Here is a 17,733-nt window from a genome sequence, read left to right as displayed (position 1 = left end):
CCAAGAAAGTTAAGGATTTAGAACATTTTCCCATAGAAAATTTATTGGTTTGGGCTATTGCAATTAACATGTTAATTATAAATTCTGTGACTAAATCCAATCTCACCCTAACCAACCCTGTCACATTCTATGACTATTGTTTAACATAAAAAGATGTTTGTTTAAAAAAATGAAGTCACTTAAAGTTTTTTTTTTTTTTTTACAGTTTTGGTATTAGAGACAGTGGACATTATTTAGTGCAGTGTGCTTCTCTCTCTCTCCATATGCTTGGAGGTGTAAAAACCTGGGACTCTTCCTTGCGGCCACAGCTTCTGTGTGGGCTTCTGGGACATGTAGGAACTAGATACAAATGATGGCGCGCTGTCATAATAAAAAAATACACCGTATCTCATTATCAGACAGCTAAGTGAAAATTATGTAAAACTATCTTTTTCATAAAAATAGTTTATCTTGCTTCTGAAAACTATGACCTTCTCATAGTTATAAAAAAAGATATGTATTTTTATGGCATAATCAGTTACAATTATAAGTTCTTATGAGGGCTTTATGTAGTTGAATGAAATTCATGTGAGAGGTAATTCATAATTATCAGAAAGCATCTTGTAGCTTAGTCAAAATTATGAGAAAAAAAATATTTTTTTCAATAAAGGGAGGAAAGAGGCTTTCATACTGTCCAACTTTCATTTCAGAGAAAGTGAAACTTACTGATCAGCAGCGCTTGATATGCGGCCCCTATTCTCTAAGGAATATAGCCCCTCCCAGTTTTCCTAGATTTGTTTTTTTTTGGGGAGGGGAAGTGAAAGTTACCAAATGCAGTGAAGAAGATGGCAGCGAAAAGTGAAGCTTCGTATTCTTTGTGCTGCTCCGTCTGCCTGGAGGCGATGAAGAAACCTGTGACTCTTCCTTGCGGCCACAGCTACTGCATGGACTGTGTAAGCAACTACTGGGACCTGGAGGATGCAAAGGGCGTTTGCAGCTGCCCACAGTGTAGACACACTTTCAACTCAAGACCAGTACTGAACAAGAACACGGTACTGGTTGATCTGATCGAGAAAATGGCCGAACCAGAGAGAACGACTCGTCTATGTGAAAAGCAAGCTAAACCAAATGAAGTGGAGTGTGATTTCTGCACTGTGAAGAAACTGAAGGCTGTCAAAACATGCTTGGTGTGTCTTGCGTCCTACTGTGCCACACACGTCCAGCCTCACTATGAGTCTGCGGCTTTCCAAAGGCACAAGCTGGTGGAGGTGTCAGGCTCCATCCAGGAGAAGATCTGCTCTAAGCACGACAAGCTGCTCGAAGTGTACTGTCGCAGTGATGACGAGTGCATCTGCCTGCTTTGCGTCATGGATGAGCACAAAGGCCATGACACTGTCTCAGCAGCAGCAGCCAGAAGGGAGAAACAAGTAAGAACATTGTTTATTATTCTTGTTAATAATAATATTAGTTATTATTATTATCATTAGCACATGTGCTATGTTTCAGTGATAATGAAACCTTCTGTTAGTTACAAAAATGCATATAATACTGCAAACCGCTAAATGTGTTCTTAGAAACTATGTGGAGAGAAGAAACAAAGAAATCAGCAAAGAATTGGAGAAAAGGTGAAGCAGGTGCGACAGCTGGGACAGAAAATGAAGGCATTAAAGGTGACTTTCTTGGCTTAACATATTTCCATTGAAATAGATCGTATAGTTTATTTTTTTGGTGGCGACTGCTTTCAGCTTTCCAGAGATGCGGCACTTGACCAAAATGAGAAGATCTACGCTGAAATTGTCTCGGTGGCAGATAAAAGACGTTCAGTTGTGCGGGAGCTAATCAAACATCAGGAAAATGCAGCGTCCGGTCAAACTGAAACGCTCATCAGTCAGCTTGAGAAGGAGATTAGAGACCTGAGGGGGAGAGAGGACGAAATGAGGAAGCTGTCTTCAACTGAAGACAACATTTACTTTTTGCAGGTGATCAGATAAACGCACATCCCTTTTATTTCACAATCGTGCAATACTTTGTGTCAATCTATCACATAAAAATACAGTAAAATTCATTAAGGTTTGTGTTCGGCATGTAATAAAATGCAAGAAGTGAAAAAGGTACGACGACTTTTGAAAAGCACTGCATGATGCTGTGTTCTTGTTTTTTTGTCCTTCTCCAGCACTGCAAGCCTATTTTTAATGGCACAGAACCTAAACTGAGCCTGAACTTCGACCTCCAGCAGTGCCTATCCTTTGATTGTGTGACAAAGGCCATATCAGACTTGAAGAACAAAATGGAAACTCTGTCAACAGCTATTAAGGAAATATCAGATACCAGTAAGAACACAACAGAATATAACACTTTTACATGTAAGTGTGTGGTTGTGCGATGTCATGTCTTTTTCTGTTTTCAGTTGAAACCGTTCCAGATCCAACGACAAGGCAGGAATTGTGCATGTGTAAGTTATTTATGTTACATTTTCAAAATAGCCTTTGTGGATCCATGTTGACCAAACCAAATGTTGTTTTTATCTTTTAAATTTTTTTTTTTTGGACATTTAAGATTCCTGTAGCTTGAGTTTGGATCCCAACACAGCTTTCGAGAACCTGCTGCTCTCCGAGGAAAACACCAAAGTTACTTGGACCAAGAAAGCCCAGGCGTATCCCTACCACACAGAGAGATTTACCAAATATGATCAGGTGCTGTGCGCCGAAGGTTTGTCTGGCGTTTGCTACTGGGAAGTTGAGTGGAAGGGGCCCAGAGTTGAGGTGGCGGTGTGCTACAAAGAGCCAAACATGAAAGAAAGCTGCTTTGGATACAATGACCAGTCCTGGAGTGTTTCCCTGGCAAATTCTGGATGTACTTTTTGGCACAATGAAATGAAAATCAAAATTCCCAACCCATGTTCTCCCAGAATGGGGTTGTATTTGAACCATAAAGCTGGAACACTGTCCTTTTACAGTGTGTCTTGCTCTGAACAACTGGTGCTCCTCCATAAAGTTCAAACCACTTTCTCCCAGCCTTTATACCCTGGGTTTATGGTGTCCAAGGGGGCTTCAGTAAAGATAATCAAGCAGCAGTAAAACTGCTTGATTTAAATAAGCAAGTTGCAAGATCCATAAATCTAACTGAAAACATACAGTTTTCAGTTAAAGTTAAGCATCTGATATTTTGCTGTAAAGGGAAATAATGTAATTAAACTGTATAATTTCAATCATGTAAGTATGATTACTCTGCCATTGTATTCAATGCAAAAGCAAAACATGAACAATAATTATAAGGGAATCTTACCTGAATTATATATATATATATATATATATATATATATTGTGTAGATCCGGTAATGTCAGGATGCAATGAAGACATGTAGAACTTTACTCTCTGACATTTCCCTTGTTTGCAACTGCATTGAAACTGCTTAACTTTCATTACTGTTCTGTATCTTCATCTAGATTTTTGTTAAGATTTGTACCAAATCATTTCTTGTCTTTTTTGAACCACAATAAATGAAACATTGACCCACATATTTTATGTGTAAGATTTTGGTGATGGCACTCATCATGTTCAGTTGTTGACTGTGTGGTGTTTCTTTTTATTTTTTATAACTTTGCAATGTTCTGCTTTTTTTTATGTAAAGCACCTTGAACCACCTTGCTGCTGAAGTGTGTTATACTTTACTTGTTCAGCAGTGAATGATAATAGTTTCCCAATTGCTCTCTGTCGTTCTGTCATTTCAACTACATCCAACCCAGTATATACTGTTGGTCATGTCTCAACAGTATGATCAGTTGAGATCTTTATTTTCAGAGAAGCAGCTATGTGCAACCATATTTAATATATATATATTTTATTATTTATACTTTGCATCTTTCAGTAATAGAAAGAACCGACTAATTTTCAGTGAATTAATGATTAAAGTTGAATAGTAGTGTTTATGTTTAACTGGCATTCAGGGTACATTAATTTGATGGCCTACAAGAAATTGATTACAAGCAGCATTTTCTGCAATAAATACATCCAGTCTTAAGTAAAATGCAAATATTTCTCCTCTCTAATATTGCATTTCTTGATTTGCATTTTTGAATACTGCTGGAATTTTGGTGTGTCTCTTTAAGACAAGAAAAAGTTCCACCCTCTTAGATCACAAGGTCAAAGGCCACTCCTTTGTGAGTGGAAGTGAAAGCAACAGGTTTGATAGGAGGAAAATGGCTTCCAGTCTGGACCTTTTGGATTGCTCTATTTGTCTGCAGCTGCTGAACGAACCTGTGACTACTGCCTGCGGACACAGCTTCTGTAAGACATGTATAAACACTTTCTGGGATACAGGACGAAACCTCGAAGGGAAATACAGTTGTCCTCAGTGCCGGACAACTTTCAGCCCAAAGCCTGCTCTTCAGAGAAACACAGTCTTGGCTAATCTGTTGGAGGAGCACAAGACGAAACCCAGTCAAAGTGCTGCTGGTGATGAAAGTGATGTTGCTTTACCAGGGGATGTGCCGTGTGATTCTTGCACTGCGAGAAAACGAAAAGCTGAGATGTATTGTCTCATGTGTCTTGCCTCCTTCTGCGAGACTCATGTGCAGCCTCATTTCCAACTTCCTGTGCTGAAGAAGCACAAGCTGATTCAGGCCTCTACGAGAATCAAGGAAAGCATCTGCTCCCGTCATGACAGACTTTTTGAAATTTACTGTCGCACTGATGAGCAGCTGGTTTGTCCACTTTGTGTGGTGCAGCACAAAAATCATGACATTGTGGAAGTCACGGCAGAAGTCAAAGCAAAGCAGGTAATTAAATTCATCCAAAACCTAAAGTTATATTTTTGTGACAGCTTTTATCTTGATGCCTTTACAATTTGATTGCTTGCTGTTTTAACAGGAGGAGCTGGAAAGAACCAGAAAGAAAATTGCAGATGCAGTTCGGGTTTCGCAGTGTGAAATAGGACAGCTAGAGGAAGCAGCAAAATCTATTAGAGTAAGTGTAAATAAGCAAAAACACCTGAAATGTGAACTTCACTCAATGGCTTTTTAGCTGATGGCTCAAAACCTTCTTGTAAAAGCAAATGCTTAGTTACTGCAAATTGTTAAGTATGCCTGTGTTGAACCAGGATCTGAAAACATTAACTTGTCGAGTCACTTGCTCTGTGCAACATGTGAAGAATATGTGTACATCTTGCAATGACATGGAGAGTGACACTTTTGTTCTCGTCTTTCTTACAGTAGACAAATGAGCAAAGTTTTTTACAACTTAACATTGCCTCAGTTGTAGTCTGAACTGTGACATTTCGACTTGCCAGTTGAATAAATCAACTGGAACACCCTCAGAAGACAGATTTTTCACTGGGAACATGGGAGCATATAGTTACCAAAATACTTCTAGGCTGACTTTGCAGTTTAATAGCCGCTCCTTGCATCAACATTAGTAAGATGTGGTTGAAACATGTTTATTTAACAAAACACACATAAGAGTGCATATAAAATCAATGTAGGACTTACTAACTGAACATATGATGTATGTTTATGGAAAGTAAAGCTTAAAACGATGTTCGTAAGAGGTGCTGCGAACAGCACCATGGACGCCATGTTGAAATCCGAGTATGTTAACTGGAATGCTGTTAATCAGGTGTGACGTCAAACTCAGCTCCAAGTTCTGATGTTGCAAGGTCAATGGAATGCCTACTGTATGTTTTGGTCCAATCCGCTTCTGACTAACCTTACCCCAAATCCCCCAACCTTACTGTGAGTGCAAGTCATGACGACTGTAATGGTGTTTGTTTTCCACAAGGATGCTGCTTGGGAGTCAAGTGACAACTTTGAGCAGCGATGTACCGAACATCTCCGTTTATATGCTCACTTTCTGGAAAAGAAATGTCTTGAGATGAGAGGCAAAGTTGAAGAGGTAGAGAAAGCTGGAGTTGACTGGACTAACGGTCACAAAGCACGACTGAAGCGTGAAGTTCATAAACTGAAGGAAATGGATCATAATCTCTGCCAGCTTGCACAGACAGATGATCCCATTCAGTTCCTAAAGGTGATTTCTTTGTTTCATTTCCTCTTTTTTATTTTAATTGTTTAGTGTCAGACTGTTGGGATTATGCATTTGTTTGGCTCTTACAGGATATTCAAGCTGTGGGTGGCCTCCCTGTGTTTTCAGGTTCACATGAAGGACTGGTGCCTCTGAAAGAGTTTGTGTCTGCAAAAACCAACCAATTGGAAAGCATGTGTGGCAAGCAGAATGTACAATTATTTGGCCATTTTATGGATAATATAAGTAAGTTGGGTATTTTGTAGCAAATTTAATTAGATTTGCACATTTCCTGAGTCTGAGAATTTATTTATTTTTTCTTGTCAGTGTTGCATATTCCCAGAAAGCTTCATATCAAACCAACAACAAGAAAAGACATCCTGGCCAAGTTTATATGTAAGTAGAATGTTAAATATATTTCTGCAGAAATGTGTTAAAGTTTCAACCTACAAGTGAGTGAATTTCTCCTCTCTCACAGATCCTACGCTGGATCCTCACACAGTGCATCCATGTCTATATATGGCAAACACCAAGAGAGAACTATCATGGGGAATAACAGGCCAGGCTCATCCTGATCACCCTGACAGATTCTCCCACTTTTACCAATCGCTGTGCCAAGACGACCTTCAAGAAAACAACTACTGGGAGGTGGAGTGGGATGGTGGCATCATTGAGGTGGCCGTGTCATATAAAGGCATACAAAGGAAAGGGCAGGGTAAAGACAGCTGCTTCGGACACAACAAGCTGTCTTGGAAAATCATCTGTTCTCCTTCTGGTTGCACTTTTTGGCACAACAGTCTTCATAAAGGTCTGATTCCCCCAGCTCAGTCACGTAGAGTGGGTGTGCACCTTGAGTACAATGAAGGAAAGTTGAGCTTCTACAGCGTTTCGCGCATTGGCGAGCTCACGCTACTGCACCGAGTCCAGACAACATTCAGTGAACCTCTCTATCCTGGCTTTAGTGTGGATTTAGGAGCGAGCCTAACAATGTGCAAGTTTTAAGCTCTACTTCAACCTTATTGTCAGGGGAAATAAGAAACTAAATAAGCAGTAAATCTATTACAAACCGATTTATGCGTCACAAAATAGTCTATGTAAACTTAAATATTGATCATTTCTAGGACTTTTCCATGTTTAATCCCATCTTTAAGAGGGACATGTAAGTTCTTGATGCATTATTTTCTGAGATGATAGCGATAAATGGTACAATGTACAACTCAAACATAAATGTCACCATTTGATGCATTTTACCAGATCATAGAAAAAGCCAATTTCCATCTGCAGACCCTTAATGATGCAAACATGTAATCATCACTATCTTGGACTGAGATTTTTTATTATTATTATTCTGTCATTAAAGGACTTTGCAGTGATAACTTATAGAAATTCACTCTTTGGTGTGAATTGGTGTAAGTTTCAAGAAAATCACACCAAAGTGTGAATTTCTATGTGCATATATAGAATGAAAATGGTTTACCGACATAAAGAATATTTTTAGTGGTTAAAGTGCTCCGCCTACGGGTGGGCGACGGGTTCTGACTGTTGTTTGTGCTTACGGGCCGAACAATAGTTAAGATTACCCACCCCTTCTTGGAGTCCTCAGAGGGGGTACCGGAAAGTCCCCCTCCTGGAGACTCCCTTGTTCTACTGGGGAACTTGAATGCTCACGTGGGCAATGACAGTGAGACCTGGAGGGGCATGGTTGGGAGGAATGGCCCCCCCCTATCTGAACTCAAGTGGTGTTCTGTTGTTGGACTTCTGTGCTCGTCATGGATTGTCCATAACGAACACCATGTTCAGGCATAAGGGCATCTATATGTGCACTTGGCACCAGGACACCCTAGGCCGCAGTTCGATGGTCGACTTTGTCATCGTATCATCGGATCTGCAGCTGTATGTCTTGGACACTCAGGTGAAGAGAGGTGTAGAGCTGTCCACTGACCACTACCTGGTGGTGAGTTGGCTCCGGTGGTGGGGGAGGAAGCTGGTCAGACCCGGCAGGTCCAGATGTGTTGTGAGGGTCTGCTGGGAACGTCTGGCGGAGTCCCCTGTGAGGCGGAGCTTTAACTCCCATCTCCGGCAGAACTTCGAACACGCCCTGGGGTAGTTGGGGGACACTGAGTCTGAGTGGGCCATGGAACATTGCCGAGGCGGCTTATCAGAGCTGTGGTCGCAAGGTTGTCAGTGCCTGTCGCGGCGGCAACCCTCGAACCCGTTGGTGGACACCTTCGGTGAGGGATGCTGTCAAGCTGAAGAAGGAGTCCTATCGGGCCTTTTTGGTCTGTGGGACTCCAGAAGCAGCTGATGGGTACCGGCGAGCGAAGCAGCATGCAGCTCAGGTGGTCACTGAGGCAAAAACTCGGGGTGTGGGAGGAGTTCGGAGAGGAGAAAGACTTCCACATGTCTTCGAGGCAATTCTGGTCCACCATCTGGAGTCTCAGGAGGGGGAAGAAGTGGAGCACCAACACTGTTTATAGTGGCGATGGTGTGCTGCTGACCTCAACTTGGGACGTTGTGGGCCAGTGGGCGGAATATTTCGAAGACCTCCTCAATCTCACCTACATTCCTTCCATTGAGGAAGCTAAGCCTGAGGACTCTGGGTCGGGCTCTCCAATCTCTGGGGACGAGGTCGCCAAGGTAGTTAAGAAGCTCCTCGGTGGCAGGGCCCCGGACGTGGATGAGATCCACCTGCCTATTTAAATTTTGCTAATATTTGCTTATTTCATACAATCAATAATTACAAAATAAAGTGTCCTTAATTCCATCTTTTTGTTTTTATTAACAGACACACTCAAAGTACAAAAATGTAAGAAATTTCAATTTTAAAATGTCAACACCATATGTTATGATTCTGTGGATCCTCATTTCCCCCACTCTTATGAAAAAAAATACTTGTACCTCCTAAAGAGATATTATCTCACGATTATGAGATGCAATTTTGTTTTTTTTCATCACTGCTTCCATATGTTTAAGCAACTTAAACCTGTAAAGTAATGACATTGCAAGTAAATATTAGTAACATTTAATAAAATGTTAAGTCAAAACAAGCTATTAAATATAAATTGAAATTAATACACAATCAGTCATAAATATTTACACAGATGTATTTCTGAAAATTTAAAAATTATCTAAAGAACAATTAAATAAACTGATATATATCTTAAACCTGTAAATGACATTGCAAGTAAATAATAGTAACATTTATTGAAATGTTAAGTCGAAGCAAGCTATCAAATCTAAATTGAAATGAAGAAATAACCAGTCACAAATATTTACAGATGTATTTTATGTATTTCTGAAAATTTAAAAATGATCTAAACAACAAATAAACTGATATCACAAATCTAATAAAGACAAGTTTCAAGAAAGCGTAAGACAGTAAGCAGACTAACAGTCTGTAATATTTACCCTAGAGTACAAAAGTGTTATCTAAAACAGCTGTTAATCAGGTAAGCTTTAAGGATCCAGGTATTTGGTGACAACTCTTCAAACTAGTTTCCCAGCATTTTGATTAGTGTTTGATAGTTGTTGCTCTCTGTTGGAGGCTGGTCTTGACGGTCCCCCTGTATGGCCACTAACATGGTGCTCATCCACACCTTCTTTGCAAGATTCACAGTAACTGTGAAGCACAAAACAAGCATATATGACATGCGGCAGATCATGAATGTTTATGTCCATGGGTCGCCTCAGGCAGGCAAATCTACCCTTTAGCCGTCTAAATGCGCATTCAATTACCACGCGCGCTTTGCAGAGACATAGTCCGAAATATTGTTCTTGTTGAATATTCTTTCATGAAATAAAGAAGTAGTGGATAGGCAGGGTCCCCCAAAAGAAAAATTGGAATCAGCTCCTAATCATCCACAATTTGCCGCTGCGGTGATGGGATTTTTCCACTCTTGATGTAGGTGTTTATTGTGGAATTAGCAAAGATGCGAGCATCATGGACAAGAAAAAAAAAAAGTCGCATTTTTCCACTGCGCCTGCGGCATCCCATGGGCATTTTCAAATCCAGTAACCAGTGCTTGGACTTCAGGCTCGGTGAAAGGTAATTGGATGTATTTGGGACCCAGGTTAACAGAGATGGCATAACAGGTTTCTCTTATGATAACGGACACAGCGGCTCGTGATAAACTGAAAGCGTTGGCAGTTTTTCGGATTCTTCCCTCGCTACTTAAGTAATAAAGTGTACAGGGCCACCTTTTTTAACACGTCAACCGGCAAACCCATGGTTGTCGGTTCCCCCTTGATGTAGGGGCGAAGTTCTTCACTCAAAGCGACCAGGGATGGCTTGGACAGACGAAAGTTCTCCCTTCATTCTACATCATATCCAGTGTTTAGGAGCCATTGACGGGACACATAACATTACAACCCTCAAGCAACTCCACTGACTTCCTAAATAGAAAAGGAAAATATTCCCTGAACGTACAAGCTGTGTGATTATAAGTACAGATTCATGGACGCTGTTGTTAAGTGGCCTGGAAGTGTCCATGATGCTCGCATCTTTGCTAATTCCACAATACATACTCTTACTCAGTTACTTAGTGTTGTTACATCTCTGAAATATTTTTTGCAGTTTCTTTAACTGTGATACAGGAACTGTTTCACTTAAACATTGAATTTGCTGTGATATTGTCAATTTATTTTCAACCAAAACTCTCAAAAAGAGCTTAGGTTTTTTTAGTTTTTGATTATGTTGTGCAGCTAACTATAAACACTCATTTATTTTTGTTTTTAATTTTTCAGGTTTGCATCGTTACACCTCGTGATGTGTTTTTGAGCCATGATTGAGCCTCTGTGCCGATTACCTTTCCATTGGATCCAAGCGCCTGGACCTGCTGACCAGCTGACGGCGTCCATCAGTCCATGGTCTGCCGGATCATCACAGCACGAACCAACTTTTTATTTACAGTACTTGGTTAAATTAGGATCTGGAAACCGGAGGACCAGATATGCAAAAATCTTCCCGCAGATCCTGGACTGAGCTGAGCTGGTCTTCCCCTTTCCTCCAGAGTGACGTGTTTTTATCACCAGTAAAGGCAAACAAGTCTGATGTTTGAGTAACTGCTGTTCATTTTGTTGTCCTGTTTGTACTTACAATAAAATTTAATCTCATTCGTAATACTCTACATTTCACAAACCTTTTTTTCCCCCCTTTCTCGGTGTTAACGTTATATTTAGTATTTGCATGTAGATCAGGAATTCAAGTGAGATATTACTGATATTTGCTGGTATTACTTAATAGTAATACCAGCAAAGAAATGTGACTATCAATATGCAGTTAGTCATATAATTCAATATACTGAATAAGGATGGATGATATGACTTACAAGATTTTTTTTCATACCAGATTTGATTTTAATTGATTCCTCCCATCCTCAATTTCTATAATAAAATTACAGAAAATATTTTTAAAAAGTGCCTTTATTTCAATCATCTCTTCTGTGAGTTGTATAAGGGAGCATTATGGCCAGGCTACAAGAATTTCTAATTACAAGAATTCAGTCATCATTACAGCAGAATAAAGATGCAATTTTATAACAATGTCTTAAAATTACAAGAAGTCGTTTTAATGGGAAATGAAAATCCAGACTGATCTGACATAACCAGCTCAGTCCATGTGGTTCTGACATTTTGTCAGTAATCAAGAGGATGTACATTGCCACCTCAACTGACCAGGTAAGCATTAAGGTAAAAATAAAAAATAGAGAAAATATACAAAATGGAAACAGAGGTACGGATAGAAATACTTTCTAAAGAAAAGCAAAAAAAAATAATGGCAGGAGAAAAGTTGATGGCAGCGTTAGCTCAGCCGATTCCTCCGTCCAGGAAGCCACCAAACAATTCCTGTCCAACTCCAGCTATAATAAAGATAAAACAAATAATGCCAATTTGATCATTCAGATCTAATGGGTTACAGATGCAAAAAACGTTCTGAAATTTATTATTGATATTTTACAAATTTCGCAAATCAATTAGGTTTCACAAAAGTTTTATTTATTCTGCTATTTGTGCAGAATAATCTAGTTAGATTTGAAATGTCTAGGTGTTGTAGTCTTTAAAGTACAAGTCTATTAATTGTTGCAATCATTTTATATTAAAATGACTGTTGCTCATTAATGGGCTGTTTTTTTTTAGATTTTGTGCACATTTAATCAGATTGTCTCTATTTTACAAAACTCAATCCTAATTTTTAACACTGCTTGTGATGTCTGCAAATTTGATTGACTCACATTATAAGCTTCAACAAAACATACCTTTGGATTATTATTAATTTCTCATTTGTCGTCATATGTTAATGTTTTTTGAATTTGAGCATCAATTCAAGCTCAAACAACTATTTAATAAAATTGTCAATTTCTATAAAAAACACCAAATTTTTAGAGACTTTGGTACTTGTATCTATAGATCTTACTCTACACAGCATGTCATTGTTGCAGTTTATGGAAACACAAATACGCAGCGCCAGCGCCACTGACAGGGGACCTCAGTTGAAGCAGTCATAAAACGGAGTCGGTAGAGAGATGTTCTACAGTGTCGTAGAACCGCAGTGCGGCCTTGTATTGCAGCAACTTCTCAGACAGAGAGCTGCTGCTCAGTGGTTTCCCCTGAACACTCAGGTCCATGTACCTAAACGGCGACAAGAAGAGACGGATTCAGAAGCACCAAAGTTGGCTGTAGTTTGCATTCAAATGAGTTGACATGATGGTAATTCATCCTATATTATAAAGATAATTGGGTACCTGTATGATAATCTCCAGAACAGAAGAGTATTTATAGTCATAAATGAGGCCAGAAGGAAGAAGAATCTCTCAAGATTCCCATCATGCAGAGAGTTTGGGTAGAAATTTCCTGTTTTGGCAGTGAAATAATTTTGGGTCACCATAAAGAGATGTCAGAGGTAAATGAATCTTAAAAAGAAAAAAAACAAACATTTTCACATATTTTCTACATTAAAAAAGTAAAACTTATATGGAGACCTCAAACTGGGTAACTGGTATTCTGTGTTTCTTCTTCAAATTTTATCTTCTTCTTTACATTAATATCTAAAAGGACTTTGGACAACTTATCAACACAAAACGTTCAGTTTATTTGTCTGCAGCAGACTGTGAGCACCCACTGTCTTTAGCAACTTAATGGTCTTCTCCCTTATAAAACGACCATAAAACGATAAAAAACGACCATAAAATAACATCATTATTAAAAATAATTTTTTTGATCTAACAGTTTTTAGTTTTTATTAGCTGTACCCATAATCTGAAATATATAACTCAGTGTGGAATGAATCTACATAAGCTTCACTTTCTGAATTGAAATATAAAAATAAATGAATTCTATGTGATTTTCTAATTTATGAAGATGCACATGTATGCAATAGATCAGTAGTTTTTATTTCTACCTCCAGAGCAAACATGCACAAGCTGAATGATGAAGGCACCAAGTAAACAGCCCCCTCCGTAGGACAGAGTGAGGAAGTGCAGGGAGATCCCTCTGATGTGGCTTGGGATCAGCTGGAAGGATATGAGGGCACCTGTCAAAGAACAAGAGACCAACACATGACTGTCTAACGGAGGTCTTTGATCATCTGATAAAGTTTCATCCAGGATGTTTTGCCCACACGAAGGAGTGACGAGAGCTTCACCCACACCGAGCAGGATGTATTGAAGTGCGAGCTGGAAACACGGCATGGATGACACATGCAGAACCTTCCCAGAGAGGGTCTGCTCCACCAGTGGGTGGGCCTTCCTGTGTAGCTCCACCAAACCCGCCACCAGGACAGACACAGCAGCGCATGCATGGCCCAAAGCTAAGAGTACAGACAGCGTTGAATAATGGCAAAAGAACACTGCTAGACGTAAGAACATTTCTGTGAAGTTGTTAAACATTTGGATTAGTTGGAGTGTGTGGGGCAGTTGGATTCGTACTGATGACTCTTGCAGGTGCCAGTGGAGTTTTCTTCATGGAGAGGAAGTAGGTTGTCACGAACTCCATCAGCGGAGCTAAGAGGAGCAGAGGCAGGATGCTGATGACATTCATGGCACCGATAGGCAGCAGAAGGCCGTTCAGGTGGAGGTTAGAGTTCATGGCCTGTATGTAGTAACCTGAGGGAATCTGTGGAGAAATATCTCCCCAACCTCTTTTATTTTGCTAAGCAGCAATACTGGTTGAAATGTGTTTATCATGACGTGCCTGTGTGACGCAGACTCTGTACAGCAGCTGAAGTCCGTAGAGAGGAAATAGCTTCGTCAAGACTTTGACATTTTCCACATGGGTCTCGCTGTACCGCCCACCATTGTTCTCTTTGGCCCGGTCCAGCCAGGACACCGCATCTCCACTCAGGTGGCGATGCCGGAGGCAGCACATTTTGAAAGAGTTCAGGAAAACTCCCAGTGTGGTCAGCAAGGATCCACCTGAAACCAGTCCCAGCAGAAAACAGGACTAATGAGTAAATATTTTGTGATTCATTTATTCCAGCACAAACTCTTTGATTATACATCCTCCTCCATATTTAATCAAATTTCACTATAAACATTTTTTGAAAAATCCAACCTTTTAAACTTTTGTACAATTTCTGTTTGCAAAATACACTTCTCCTACAACATTTCACAAAGTTGAAGCAAACATACAAACAGATCCTTGACCATCAATCTTTCCACAATCTCTAGATTATCTAGATATCTGGGTTCTGATTTCTCTTCACTTTTGCTCACAAATGTTCTACGATTTCCTTCAGGGGACATATATACTGAGTAAATATATAAATCAGTCAAATTATGCTTCTGTAATAAAAAATGAATTTACTTTATGGTTTTAGACATCTTTACCAAAGAGTGCAAATTAAATCTTCCCCTTCTTAGGGGTCAATAAAGTCATCTTATCTTATCTTATCTTATCTTGTCTTGTCTTATCTTGTCTTGTCTTATCTTATCTTAAACGTGACTGTAGTTGTACCTCTCTTGGGTTTGTAGGTGAGTTTGCTGCGCATCATGTGGATGGCGATGAGGGCCAGCAGCACGGAGGTGAATGGGATGAGGAAGCCCAGATTTTGGGCAACAGACTGCTGGATGTAAGCGATGCCCAAAAACACGACGGTGGAATTCAGATTCACTAACCAGTAGAACCTGAACAGAATGACATACAATGGCAGAGCATTCAGTGATGCCAACAAACCGATGAATGAAGATAATTTGGTTTTGTCACCAAACTGACATTTTGAGAGGCAAAGTTTTCACTATAAGACTTTTAAAAGATTAGTCATTGGTGTTTTTGCTTTAGCTTTTAAAAGCAGATCACGGTTTGGGTCTTGATAGAAAACCACTTCACCCACCAGTTGAAGAAGGACAGGAGCTGGTGCTGGTTGTAGCTCTGCAGGCTGTAGGCTCCCATTGGACAGAGGATGGCCCTGATGCCACCGATGCCCAGCGCTGCAGCCAGGAGACCCACATAAAACAAGATCTGCTGCTCAATGGGGTCCAACTTATGGGTCATGTGATGAGTGTCAATGTAGAAATCTTCAAATGGAAACGCAACCACTGGCAGCATGGCTGTACCTAAGGCAGACCACAGCTTCAGAACTGTGCAAAAACCTTGGGTCATCTCTTCATCGTTTGTCATTTTAATAATCATTTTTGTGGTATTTGTAAAGCTGTTCCGACTTTCTAAAAATCTTTTAAATGTTTTCTTTGAGCATTGATTGCTTTTTCTTCTAGAAGGAATATTTGCTGTCGGTTAAAGAAAATATTACATATATCTAATTTATTATTAACAGGCTCAAAAACCCAAGGGATGACTCAGTGTTGTAATCCATATCTAACAGACAACAGTACATTTAATACTAAGACTCCTTTCTTTACTTATATCTCAATATAAAAGACTAATAGTAAGAGAATTAAAGCAAAACAAAACAGTTTGAAACAATTTTACCTAACTATTTAAAACATAATAACACTGGTGAAGATGACCTCAAAGAGTTGAAATTAATTCCCATTTTTTGCTATGACATAATGTCAGACAAAACAAGAAAAAGTACATTTATTCAATGGGGATAAAATTCAACAGTAAGAAATAATAAACTTAAACAGAATCATACTGGTATTATAATTAACTGAAAATACTGTTAATAAAGCCTGAAGGACTTTTTGGCAACTTACCTAAATTTGCCCACAATTCCAAAATACATGCAGCCATGCTCAGGTACAAAAATGTGCGAAAGAATAGCAAAAGTCCCAATAGAAATTGTGACTAAACTTTAGATAGGCTGGATAACATCTAATTGAGATAACATTAACAGATTTTGCTCTACTGTCTTATGTTTAGATAAAGTTTAAAGATGTTAGGAGTGGTTTAAAATAGTTGCTCACTGAGTCGAGGAAGCAAAAAAGAAAAACTTTACATAGTGGTTGTTCTTTTTTCCCCTTTCAAATACATATAATTGTGTAAAGATAGTAAATTAACTGAAGTCATTTGACATGAAAGTAATTTGGAAATAAAATACTATAATAGCAACAACAAAAAAAGCTATTTTTGATTGTCATGCCTATCTACTGAGCAAAATAACAGCTCTCCCTCTGTCTTACCTACGAAATGAAGAAAGGCACACAAGTAAAGGACCTTAGTCCTTCCTAAGCAGGTTTCTGCAAACCACCCGATCAGAACAGGGGTCAGGGTGCTGGCTCCTATGAAGCACAGGTTGACGGTCGCAGCCAGGACGTTGTCATAGCCCAGCTTCACAGTGCAGAACAGAATCATGTTACATACAATCCCAAAGAACGTAAACCTCTCACACAGCTCCACAAGCAGAACACAGATGACAACTTGGAGTTTCTTGCAAGATTTCTTCCGTGGTCTCTGGTCCAGAGTAGGAGTCTGGAAGACTGGTTGTTCTCTTTCCCAGCCATCCGGCACTCTTTTCAGTCCTCCTGCCACCATTCCACCAGCATCGAGAGGTGAGTCCTCTGCTGCTTAGTTGGGTGAGGACTGTGAGTACTGATCCAGCTCACGCTTTTTGAGAACCATCAGCGAGTAAAGCTGGAATTCTGCATCCTGGTGTGACTCCTGAGCTGAAATACAGGCTAATAAGTCACAGCCTGTCTGTGTTGGTGGCTGCTTCATCTCTTCGTATCTCACTCAGATCGGTTGTTGTTGTATGGGAATCTGACACATTGTGCACAATTTTGTAAAGGAGTGATGAGTGGTAGCAGATTAGAGGAGATCTCTGAATATTTTTAGACTCACTAGGAAGAAATAAAAAGTCAGTTTTTAAACTATCTTCCACTCATTACAAATTTGCAGACACTTTGTGACCAGTAATAACACACAGAGGACGTTTGTATTATTTTTATCTGACTTCAAGGAAACTTGCTAAATTTAAGTAAAACACATAGAAAATATAAAGTAATTTCTGTAGTATTTATGTAGAGATTTCTCTGGAAGAGATCCTTTTAAAAAATCTTTCAATTGACTTCCACACAGAGTTCAAAACTCCAAAGCACTTTTACAAATGTTAATGACCTGTAACCTGAATATCACACCCATTCCTGTATTAGGTAAAAAAATGTTAAAAATCCATATACAGTGACAGAAGCAAACCTTTTCCTAAGGTCATCTAAAGTTAATCATGCCATTTGTATTGTCATCCAGCTGCACGTTGCTCAAAGTGATGTTAAATATTAACTTTTCAAAGATGCCAGACCACTTCTGGTAGGTTCACAATATCAGCAGTCATATATTTTTTAAAATCAG

The 17,733-nt window shown here is 39.4% G+C and overlaps 3 protein-coding genes across 4 annotated transcripts; 2 read left to right on the top strand and 1 right to left on the bottom strand.

Moving 5' to 3' along the window:
• The first annotated feature begins 193 nt into the window (after positions 1 to 193).
• LOC106916764 (E3 ubiquitin/ISG15 ligase TRIM25-like) lies at positions 194 to 3,497 on the top strand. The gene is made up of 6 exons (XM_088006369.1): positions 194 to 1,406; positions 1,554 to 1,649; positions 1,725 to 1,958; positions 2,153 to 2,309; positions 2,387 to 2,431; positions 2,536 to 3,497. The coding sequence occupies exons 1-6, from the start codon at positions 825 to 827 to the stop codon at positions 3,054 to 3,056; spliced, it is 1,635 nt and encodes a 544-aa protein (XP_087862495.1). The 5' UTR covers positions 194 to 824; the 3' UTR covers positions 3,057 to 3,497.
• A 629-nt stretch (positions 3,498 to 4,126) lies between these two features.
• Positions 4,127 to 11,113, top strand: LOC106916763 (E3 ubiquitin/ISG15 ligase TRIM25-like). Of its 2 annotated transcripts, XM_088006368.1 has the most exons (7): positions 4,127 to 4,757; positions 4,849 to 4,944; positions 5,755 to 6,000; positions 6,087 to 6,240; positions 6,322 to 6,390; positions 6,473 to 6,709; positions 10,738 to 11,113. In XM_088006368.1, the coding sequence occupies exons 1-7, from the start codon at positions 4,179 to 4,181 to the stop codon at positions 10,758 to 10,760; spliced, it is 1,404 nt and encodes a 467-aa protein (XP_087862494.1). In that variant the 5' UTR covers positions 4,127 to 4,178; the 3' UTR covers positions 10,761 to 11,113. The 2 variants fall into 2 exon arrangements, with proteins under 2 accessions (XP_087862494.1, XP_014840755.2); XM_014985269.2 differs by lacking the exon at positions 10,738 to 11,113 and having other exon boundaries at positions 4,129 to 4,757; positions 6,473 to 8,758.
• Positions 11,114 to 12,491: 1,378 nt separating this feature from the next.
• slc15a5 (solute carrier family 15 member 5) lies at positions 12,492 to 16,935 on the bottom strand. The gene is made up of 9 exons (XM_088006779.1): positions 16,569 to 16,935; positions 15,320 to 15,542; positions 14,944 to 15,113; positions 14,182 to 14,402; positions 13,917 to 14,103; positions 13,610 to 13,798; positions 13,391 to 13,522; positions 12,735 to 12,843; positions 12,492 to 12,621 (listed from the first exon to the last, which is right to left on the bottom strand). The coding sequence occupies exons 1-9, from the start codon at positions 16,918 to 16,920 to the stop codon at positions 12,492 to 12,494; spliced, it is 1,713 nt and encodes a 570-aa protein (XP_087862905.1). The 5' UTR covers positions 16,921 to 16,935.
• Positions 16,936 to 17,733: the final 798 nt, after the last annotated feature.

Source organism: Poecilia mexicana, unplaced genomic scaffold, assembly GCF_051168715.1.
Source record: "Poecilia mexicana isolate PSO_F unplaced genomic scaffold, ASM5116871v1 scaffold_6, whole genome shotgun sequence".
NCBI lineage: Eukaryota > Metazoa > Chordata > Actinopteri > Cyprinodontiformes > Poeciliidae > Poecilia > Poecilia mexicana.
The sequence above is the reverse complement of the archived record's forward strand: the minus strand, read 5'-3'. Positions and strand labels throughout refer to the sequence as shown.